Source organism: Bubalus kerabau, chromosome 5 (assembly GCF_029407905.1).
Source record: "Bubalus kerabau isolate K-KA32 ecotype Philippines breed swamp buffalo chromosome 5, PCC_UOA_SB_1v2, whole genome shotgun sequence".
NCBI classification, from domain to species: Eukaryota; Metazoa; Chordata; class Mammalia; order Artiodactyla; family Bovidae; genus Bubalus; species Bubalus kerabau.
The window spans coordinates 103,632,732-103,643,659 of record NC_073628.1 but is presented as its reverse complement, the minus strand read 5'-3'; the positions used below and the strand labels follow the sequence as shown (position 1 = coordinate 103,643,659).

The 10,928-nt window shown below is 47.5% G+C and overlaps 1 protein-coding gene across 1 annotated transcript; it reads right to left on the bottom strand.

The window, feature by feature from the left end:
• Positions 1-5,446: 5,446 nt before the first annotated feature.
• Positions 5,447-7,719, bottom strand: LOC129654009 (uncharacterized). The gene is made up of 2 exons (XM_055583610.1): positions 7,360-7,719; positions 5,447-5,745 (listed from the first exon to the last, which is right to left on the bottom strand). Exons 1-2 carry the CDS (start codon positions 7,383-7,385, stop codon positions 5,466-5,468), a joined length of 306 nt encoding a protein of 101 aa, XP_055439585.1. The 5' UTR covers positions 7,386-7,719; the 3' UTR covers positions 5,447-5,465.
• Between the last annotated feature and the right edge of the window lie 3,209 nt (positions 7,720-10,928).

Sequence of the window (10,928 nt, the reverse complement as noted above, 5' to 3'; positions counted from 1 at the left end):
TGCCTGGAGAATCCCAGGGACAGGGGAGCATGGTGGGCTGCCATCTATGGGGTTGCACAGAGTCGGACATGACTGAAGCAACTTAGCAGCAGCAGCAGGACTGAAACGCAAAGGTTTAAAGGGAAGTAAAACAGAAAAACAGCTAGTGGGGAGCTGCTGTATAATGCAGAGAGCTCAGCTGGGTGCTCTGTGATGGCCTAGAGGGATGGGATGGGAAGGCGGGGTAGGGAAGCTCAAGAGGGAGGGATATATATATATATGTTACATATATATGTATATATATAACATGTCATATATATATCACATATAACTGATTCATGTTCTTGTACAGCAGACACTAACACAACATTGTAAAGCAATTATCTTCCAATTTAAAAAAAAAAAAAAGGAAAACTAAGAAAAGAAAGGAGGGTGAAGATGTTTGATTCTTGGGGTCAGATCTTGTGCTCACAAGAAGCCTGACGGGACAGAGTCACAGGGTGAGGCTCTCGGGACAAAGGCTCTGCAGGGTTAGTGGGGGTCTGGGGGCCTTTGGACAAGGATGGAAGAGTTGAGGAAGACACTCTCCCCCTGCAGACAAGACACCCAAAGGAGGGTTTCCCCATGCACCCCCTATGCCTGCTGGGAAGACCAACAGACAGTGAATAAAAGGATCCGAAGACTCTTTGAGCCCCATTTCCTCCCCACCCTGTGCTCCCCATGTTTCCCATAATATCAAAGCCCCCCTGGTGACCTCCTACCTGCCTGGAACCTCTCCTGACAAGTCTCTATGGGGTCACCAATCTGCAAGCTCTCTGAGTCCCATTCTCTTCGGGTTTTGTGGACGTTCCCTTACGCAGGTGGTGTGGTGGTGGTGTTTAATGACTGATAAAATCACCAGCCCACTGTTGATGGGTTCTGTCTCTAGCCTCACTTTCCTCAGGGGTCTGGGGTGAGATTGAAAGTTCTAATCCTCTAATCACAGGGTTAGTTGCCCTGGCAACCAGCCCCATCCTTAGTTGACCTGGGGGCTTCCCCAAAGTCATCTCATTAACATAGCAAAAGGCTCCTTCCCAGCTCTTTTCACTTAGGAAATGCCTAGGGTTTGGGGAACTCTGTGGTGGGAACCAAAGAAAAACAAAAGATATACTTTTATTTACAAATCACAATGTCACACTTAATGACTCCCCAGAGAAGAGAATTTTGCTTGAGCGCTCAATCATGTCTGACTCTTTGAGGCCTCTTGACTGGAATCCACCAGGCTCCTCTGTCCATGGAATTTTTCAGACAAGAATACTGGAGTGAGTTGCCATTTCCTCCTCCAGGGGATCTTCCCCACCCAGGGATTTAACTTGGGTGTCCTGAGCCTCCTGCATTGGCAGGCGGATTCTTTTACCACTGTGCAACCTGGGAAGTCCCCCAGACCTGCTTGTTTACATAGACATGGTGAGAAACCCAGGCCTGGATCAGGACTGGATCCTTGGAGGGAGCAAGTGCTTGCTCCTTTGTTTCAGTTCAGAAACACAGTCCTGATGGTTTGTCTCTCTTTGCTTCAGACCAAATTATGTCCCCACCACCCAGATTCCTTTGTTGAAGCTCTAACATCTAATGTATTAGAAGATGTATTTGGAGATGTGCCCTCTGGGAAGGTAGTTGGGGTTCACTGAAGTACCAAGAGTGAGGGCTGATCCCATAGGAGGCATCCCTATAAGAAGAGGGGGCTTCTCTGGTGGCTCAGACAGTAAAGAATCTGCCTGTGATGCAGGAGACCTGGGTTCCATCCCTGGGTCGAGAAGATCCCCTGGAGGAGGAAATGGCAACCCACTCCAATATTCTTGCCTGGAGAATCCCTTGGACAGAGGAGCCTAGAGGGCTGCAGTCCATAGGGTCTCAAGGAGATGGACACAACTGAGCAACTAATACTTTCTATTAAGATGAGAGACCAGAGAGGTGGCTCGCTCTGCCACGAGAACACACAGCAAGAAGCTGGCCGTCTTCATGATGAGAGGTGAGCCCTCTCCTAGAATGGCACCTCTAGCCTCCAAACTGTGAGACCCCAGATTTCTGTTGGTGAAGCCACCAATACCAGGAGTCTAGTCCAGGCCCCTCTGCAGGCTCTGCCCTGAGAGCTCCAAGAACCATCTGAGACGCTGTGTAACAAACACTCACCTGTCGCTGCCGTCGCTGGTCTGCGAGGCACTCCTGCTCTGAGGGGAGTCTGGCCGTTGGATGATCTGCACCATTGCTGCGTTAGAAGTTCCTTTGTTGCAAGGGTAGGTTGCCGGGTGGGGTGGGGGTCTGCAGAATCTCTGTGCTGCCCACCAGAGCAGGCAGGCATCTAGGACAATCTTGTGATGCTGCTTCTCTTTCCCACACACATGAGACCTCACCTCCAGCCTGCTGGCAAATCTTCCTCTTTTCCTCCAGCATATGGTGTTCAGAAGATGACAGGTCTGCCAAGATATTGCAGATCCCTGCACGGGTGAGATGGCTTCCCCACAGCTGGAGATGCCGCTCTCCACATGGCCTGTTGACAGATGGCCTGGGGGTGGGGTGCTGGGAACCGGGCTTCCACGTGGAAGCCTAGCAGATGCCTCATGCCCCTTTTTATGTTGGTGTGATTTGCACTCAGCCTGGGGAGCTGCTCAGGCTGTGATTGCCGCAAATCTCGTTCCAGAACAATCCCCTGTCCATCCAGATGGGGCAGCAGGGACAGCCTTGTGCGCACCCGGGAAGAGGTATGGACAGGTCTGTCTCCATGGCCTGGGTCCAATGTGCTCCTTCGGTGAGGCTGGGTTTGCACACTCGTCTAGAGCAGGGTTTCCATTGCCCTCCCCTCTGAACATGTCACCAGCCCCTGGCTGCTGGTGTGGGAAGCACAGGAGTCAAGAGGAGACTGTGGCAGGATTACGTCACATCTCAGGTAGAAGATGATGGACAATTCTTGGCACCTGCACTTGGGGAGCCTGGGGGCTGACTGGGAAAACCCTAGGACTTTCACGACCTGCCAAGGAGTGCCGAGGTCCTGGTTCTTGGCAACACTGAAGCCAGGCTCCTCCCAGGGTGTGTCAGGGGATCTAATGGAGTGTGTGCTTTGGCTTTGCCACCTTGCCATTCTTGAGAAAGAATCTGAGAAGAAAGAAGCCTCATGTTGATGTATAGCAGAGATAATACAGCATTTTAAAGCAATTATCCTTGAATTAAAAATAAATAAATTTTTTAAAAAAGAAGGAAGCCTGAACCCTGTTGGGCTAGAATTGTTGAGGCAGTCCAAGCCCGGGTCAGAAAAGAATTTCCAGCCACACAGCATTTCAGAAGGCAGTCAGTTTACTAAGAACAAAGAGCAGAGATAAAGTGGGCAATATGAACGCAGCGGGCCAACAATTCCTGACAGACCAGGGAGAGTTGATTGGTTTTGTGAGTTAATAGCCAAATTTTATAGCCTCAAGACAGAAAATTCCTGCTGGAAGGTTGGCATTAGGTGTTTGGTTGCGGTGCTATAGGGCGTTTACTGAAGTGGGCATCTTTGCCTAATTGTGAGTCAGGAAGCCTGCTAGGGATGATCAGGGGACTTTTGGCAATGGTTACAAAGAGACTTAGTCAGTGTCAGCTACACCTGTGGCCTTGGGGGCAGGACTCAACAAGGAGGGAGGAGATGCCACTCTGAGCCAGGTAAGGATGGAGACAAGGGAGGGAGAGAATTCTTTACAAGGCTGAGCAGCAGGTCTTGGAGATGGACAGAGGGTGGGGTGAGAATCAAGCCTGGCTCTGGTTTCTGGCTGAGGTCCCTGACAGGTGAGGAGAAGCGGAGAGAAACAGGACCCCAGAGGCTGGCAGGATCAGCCCTGTCTACCTCTGCTGCCTAGACCAGGTGAGAACCTGGTGCCTGCATCCTCTTTCAATCTGGACTTAGCCAAGAAGTCCTGTTTCCCTCAGGTGGCTTCCTAGGAGGGTACCTGGAGGGCTGTGTGTTATAAGCAGGGGATCAAGGTGCCAGAGAATTTACCTGTCCTTCTGGGGGTTATTTAGGGATGTTACCAGGAGCAAAGAGATATTATCAGAGGATATTATGGAACACTGGGCAAGCCCCATGAGGGAACAAGAGTGAACAGAGGGATTTACATGGAAGTCATTCAGGGAAGACTTCCTGGAGGAAGTGACTCCCCAGCTCAGTGTTGCTGGATGTGTAAGAGTTGGAAAGGGGGGAAGCGCAGTTCATGCAGGTAGAATATGATCAGCACAGCATGCTCAAAGGGGTGGGAAGGCAGTAAGAGGCAGAGGCTATTCCACCCTACTTGCAATCCTCAGGGGCCTGCATAAGGAAAAGGGCTTTTGAGCATACCTCCAAGGCTATCTTCTAGAGGGACGAAGTCCACTAAGGTCCTGTCCACCCACCAGGGTCAAGGACAGATTGCTGGGGCCCTTCCTCTTCAGGTGAGATACTCCCTGTGGCTTAGGGATAAAGGCCTTTTCTGTCTCTCTTTTTCAGCTGCCAACGGAAGGCCCCTGATGATACTTGCTTCCATCACTGTAATCAAAAATGAACTTGAGGCAACTTTCTCTCTGTGTAATTTCTCTAGCTTTGCAGACAAGCTAATTTACAGTGGAGCAAATGTCAGCGATACATCATGGCCTCCTTGTCTCTGTTCTTGGAAGGCTGGGCTTGGAGGCCAGGGGCTTAAGAGCAGGTGCATAGGAGTCAGCAGGCTGGTGGAAGGAGATGATTAGGATAGTGTCCAGGAGAACAGAGAGGAGGGAGGAGGGATTTCATCTCACTCTCCCTTTAAAATGGTACAGACAGGCTCAGAGAGGAAAGCAGAGAGATTTTTGAGAGGTCAGAGCTATAAAAACAGTAAGATCCTAATTCAGGGCTTTTGCTATTTTTAGAATATTTCATAGAAATCAGGAAGGAAAGTCTTCTGTATCCCTGGAGTCCCTTGGAACAAAGGAGCTGGGTGGTCAGTCTTGGCGTTCAATTATCGTTCATTTGCTCTTTGTTCTTTTTCCAGTAGACACTTCTTGGTCCTGGCAGGAGGCAGCCTTGTGTGGTGGAGTGAGCTGTGGGTTTACCACGTATCATATGGCCTTACCATATGAGCAAGGTACTTAACTCCTGTGAACCTCACTTTCCTTATTTTCTTTCAACAACCTGATGACTGGTGAATACTTTTTGAGTTGTTGTAAGCTGGTTCACCATGGATTGCTTCCCCCAGACCACCTCTTGTAATCCTTCCTATAACTCTGTGAAGTGAGCACTATTTCTCCCATTTTTCAGGGAAGGAAACTGAGGAGCAGTGAGATTAAAATAACTTACCCCTAACATCACTTAGAGGTAACTTGGCAGAACCAGGTAGCCTGGGTCCAGATGTGAGAAACTCATCACTCAGTTAGTAGGATATTTTTATTAAGTTAGGGGAGTGACGCTCGCCTCAGACAGAGGTGGGGGATTAGGGCAGATGATAAGTATAAAGCACCCAGCACAGGTCCTAGAATAGAGTCAATAGTGGATGGATAGTGACGGTGATGATGACGATGGTGATGATGGTGATGACGATGGTGATGATGGTGATGACGATGGTGGTGACAATCAAGGTGAGGATGATGGTAATGATGGTTGTGATGGTGACGTTGACAATGATGGTGATGATGCAGTGATGACGGTGGTGATAAAGACGGTGATGACGGTGGTAATGATGCTGATGATACCCATGAAAGAGTGCCAAGTCTTCTGACAGTTGCCTGGGACACTGAGAAGGAAAATGTAACCTATGATGACAGGAAAGTCTGGTGACAAAAAAAGAAAACTCAACGTCCAAATAATCATTTCAACAACCATATGACAGAGAATTGAACTTTATACTAGGTCGGTGCCCATGGATGTGTGGAGATGTTGTATGACTGGGATAAATGTTGGAGGCAAAGCCAAGGCTGCATGTTAAAGGGCTGATGAGGAAGACAGGGCTTCTTGAACTTGGCACTGTAACATTCGGGGCTGGGTCATTCTCAGTTGTCTGGGGTGAAGGGGACTCTCCTGTGTACTGTTGGATTTAAGCAACACCTCTGACCTCTATATACAAGATGCCAATAGCACATTTTCTCTATTATGACAACACAATTGTCTTCAGACCTTGCCTGATATCCTCTGGCAGGAGAGGCACCCAGTTGAGAACCACTAATGTAGGGAAAGAATAGAATTGGTGATAGTTCCTGGACCTTTGATTTAAGGAGTTGTGTGCATGGTGCTGTCATTTGCTATAAGGGAATTTTTGCCTCTTTTGTTCACTGCAGCGTCCCACCACCTAGAATCACGCTTGCCCATAGTAGGTACTCAATGGGCAGTTGTCAAATGAATGATTGACTGGATGGAGGAAGGCCGGGGGAATCATAGTTTCTGTTTTGTTTTCTATTTTGTGTATGTGCTGGGGGAAAAATGATTTTGCTTTAGCAAAGTAAGTTTGAGATGTCTCAAATGTCCCAATGCAAATATTGAGTTGTCAGTTAAACACAGAAGTCTTGAGCCTCTGGGAGACATCAAGAGATAAATCCTGGGAGTCATCAGCATGTCCACAGTGTCTAAATCTCTGGGACTGTCTGAGGTCTCCTAGGGCAGGAGAGAAACACAGAGAAGAAAAGAGAGAACAGAGAAGACTCCTGGAGAGTCAAATACATAGGACTTAGGGAGACAGTGAGCAGCATGTTTCAGAGATGGAGGTGACGGTGGTCAAGGAGATGCAGGAAGGGCAAGGTTAGCGAGATGTCCTAGGAGTTGAGAGAATGATGTATTTAAAGGAGGGAGTGGACAGTATGTTGAGTTCTGCCTAGAGGAGGAGTTGTTGAAACAGGGATGTGGCCATTGGAGTTGAATCCATGGAGTCTAGGGTGGCTTGGGCAGAAGCCAGTCCAGCAAAATGGAGAAGACAGAAGCCCTTTCACAATGAGTTCCAGAGACATCTGGCCTGGGGGCAGGATAGGGTCTGGAAAGGTTTGCTACAAAGTTTGCCAAGAAAAAGAGTAGTGAAAGAAAAATGTGGGGTGTAAGAACATATAAAACATATTCTGACATTTGTTAGAGCAGGAAGGAAAACTTTGTTCAAGACTATTGCAACAAGGGAGGGAATACAACTCCAGGGACAAGTGGGAATTTATAGCCAATGGGAAGAACGAAGGATCAGTGCATGGAAAATTACTGAGAGGAACTATTAAGGTTAACATATTCTTGCTAAAACTGACTTAAGTGGATTCATACTAAGGCAGAACAAGGTCAAGACCTAGTCAAGAAGGGGGCTCAATGAAGCCGACTAAATTTGGTCATGAAAGGAGTCTTTGTCAAGTGTCACAGGTAGGGTTTTGAAGGAGAGAGACCCTGGAGCATGTTCTTACATGTTCTTACCAGTGGGCATGGCCATGGAGATCTGTGCCTCTTCTGGTGCTGATCCTTGGTGGACACAGCATCCAGCAGGTCAGAGAAAAAGAGAGAGGGTCAGAGGGTGGCCCCTGGCTCTGGACTGTTGCTCGGGCTCTCAGCTTTTCCACAAGGGAAGCCACAGATGGGCTCTGCTCCCTGTTAAGCCCCTAATCATAATTTTGGCTTTTAGCCCAAGCTTCACTCATCACCACATCCCTGTGCCTTGGCTCCCCACTAGTCCAAGGCAGGCTGTGAGGGATCCACTAATCCAGCCCAGTAAGTGGACAGTGCATGCGGTGGTGCCAGCCCGAACAAGATAGGAGCTCCTGCATCTTAAGGACATCCCTGCACCCTCCCGCCTTCCAGTACGTAGTTGTGGATCCGCTTTCTTCTCTAGGGTGGTGATTGTACCCCAGCCAAGAGATGTTTCCCAATGCACCGTGGGGGTAAGGAGGGAAGGGCCTTAGGTGACCTTCCTCACAGTCAGCCCCTGACCCTTGCAGAATCATTGGTCACAAGATCGAATTGATCCAAAGGCTGCGTTGTCCTATTGACAAAGGTGCCAATAAAAATGTGAGTTGGGGTTGCTGTCGGTCTGGTCTGGGATAGGAATGAAGCCCTCATCGAGGCGTCTGCACACGATCAGCGCTCAATACACACTTGCTGCGGTTGCTATTTTTGTTTTCTTGCTTCTGAAATCCCATCACCTGACTCCAAAGGCATGAGTCATTTATCAGCACAGTTTCCTAATACTCTGCAGTCAATAGCCTCAGTATAAATACATCTTTTTCTAGGATTCTAGAGGGCATGGTTAAGGGCTATGGTAAGTGAGGTGAATATGGGCATTGTTGAAAAAAGATGAAATGAGAAGAGGTGTTTAGGGAAGAGTAGTCTGATGGTAGAGGTTAGAATGGCTCAAACAGAAAGAGAATGAAGCAGGAGGTTCATTGTCCTACTCTTCCTTTCTGACCATTTGAGAAAAGGATTTGGCTGAGACCTCTCTGTATCTGAGGAATTCACTAGGGAGGCACCGTATCAAGGGAGGGTGTGAGATAGGATGTCTTCATCTCTTTTGTGGCACATGCTGCAGATTCATTTCAGTCTTACCACTTACAATTGTTTATCCTTCTACCTTACATCCACCTATCCATCCATCCATCCATCCATCCATTCACTTTCCCACCTGCCTATCCATTCATTCATCCACCCAGCTATCCATCGATCCACCCACCCACCCACCCATCCATCCATCCAACTATTCACCCATTCATTTGAGATCCAGCTATGGGAGGGGCTGGTTTCTCCCGAGGTCTCTCTCCTTGGCTGTCTTCTCCCTGTATCTTCACATAGTCATCCCTGTGCTGTCTGTGTCCTGATATTTTCTTATAAAGACACTAATTCTGTTGGATTAGGACCCATCCTCATGACCCCATTTTACTGTAATCACCTCTTTAAGGGCCCTTTTTTCCCAGTCCGCATTCTGAGGTCCTAGGGTAACCAGGACATCAACATATGAATGTTGGAGGGAACACAATTCAGCCTAAAACTCCTGCTGTGTGTTTTGAGCAAACAGCGACTGGCTCTTTAGCCAATGTCCTTCCCAGAAACAGTGCTTCTCAGGTGGCTCAGTGGTAAAGAATCCACCTATGATGCAGGAGATGTGGGTTTAATCTCTGGGTGGGGAATATCCCCTGGAGGAGGCAATGGCAAGCCATTCCAGTATTCTTGCCAGGGAAATCCCATGGGCAGAGGAGCCTGGTGGGCTACAGTCCACGGGGTCGCAAAGAGTCAGACATGACTGAGCATGCACAAACACATGCATTCCCAGAGATAAAGATTGTTATTTGGATATTTTAAAAATAAGGTGATTACTCTTTGGAGTTCTTTCAGGAGATTGGGGACAAGGGGCCTCTTTATGGAAAGATCTTGTGATAAACATGAACACGGAAGCAAAGTGGAGATTCCCAGAACTGATGTCCATCTTACAGACAACAGGCACTGAGTAATCAGTTGTTGGATAAAAAGGAATCACACTCCTGACTGCTTTTTATTGATGAAGACTGCTTTTTATTTATAGGCAGAAGCTCCTCCAGAAGAAAAGTGATATCATTCACGTCCCCATCTTTATGAATGGTCAATAGTTTTGCCATCACTTGTTTGTCTTGCTAATGACCTCAGAAGGACAGAAAATACACTTTAATTTCATGTATTTTGTGTTGCATAAGTTTGTATGGGGGCTTCTCTGAAATGCCCCACATCTAGCTCTTCATAAATTTAAATGTTCTTTCAAAGGGGCTTCCACTCTTGGATTCAGAAATTGACATTGTCAACATCTGTTTCTTCATGGCACAGTCACCTGCTGGGACAGTGTGTGGTGAGGAATATGACCCAACTAGAGAGCTCTGACTTTTATCCTGCTCATGGGAGGAAACTCCTAACATTGTGGAATTCCTTGAGGGATGAGAATGTATTTGCTTTTCACACAGGACTCATCCTCATCACATCTGATAGTCTCCTAATTTCATGACGCAGGATGGGCCCCTCTGTGCTAACAGATGACTCAGAATGGGCCTGGCCACACCAAGGAGAACCATCACATGATTAGAAGGTGGGGCTTGGGACCCAAGGAATCAGCCTGACCTCCCAGAAGAGGAAGGGGGCTGGGGATGAAGTCCAACCACATGGCTGATGACTCAAGCACTCTACATAATGAAACCCCAGTTAAACTCTGGACACGGACACTGGGCTGAGCCTGCCGGGTGGTGGCCCTGGGAGGCTGAAACATCCAGAGGACATGGCAGCTTCACATGGGGACCCTCCCTGGCCCTGTACATCGTTGCGTTTGGCCATTTCTATGAGCACCATTTCATTATCTAACATCTGTACTTCCCAGATTTCCATGTCTTGTTCTAGCAAATTATTTAGCCTGTGAGGAGCAATGGGACCCCTCAAATTTGCTTTGCTGTGAGAGTGTCTCTGAAGAGCTTGAACTTGCAGTGGTGTCTTCAGTGAGGGTGGTCTCATGCAGAAAGTTCCTTCAGACAGTGCAGTGTGGCCATACTCCTTTGAAATAATTCTCTCTGATTTATTTTTTATTTATTCACACACATCACTTGTTACTAATGACTGATGCATAGGTTCACAAAATTGAAAAGTTGTGATGACGAAACACTGAAAGGAGACATTTAATTACTGTGCCATATTGACTAACATTCCATATGCATACATCCACGCATCTCGACTGAGCGACTGAACTGAACTGAACACATCTATTTAACATTTTTTGAGGACCAGCCTATGACAGGGACACAGCTAGATGGGTGTCCATGCTCAAGGAAATGAGGCATGGCCCAACCCCTGAAATTTGAGCGTTTACAAAAGAGTTACATATTTCTATCACCCTGTCTACACTCACTGCAAAGTGTTATAATATATATTGTGATTATTTATTTTGAATCATGTAACTATATTCATCTATAGCTCTAGTTTGTGGTACTTTATAATAGCAGCCCAGGAAAATAACTCAGGAGGAAAACAATATATG

Bases quoted from the DNA above. Each gene is read 5' to 3' on its own strand.
- LOC129654009 (XM_055583610.1), bottom strand. From the start codon at position 7,385: ATGGCCATGCCCACTGGTAAGAACAT. The intron at 5,746-7,359 runs GTAAGAACATGC...CTGTCATCATAG, and splicing joins ATGCCCACTGGTAAGAACAT to GTTACATTTTCCTTCTCAGT.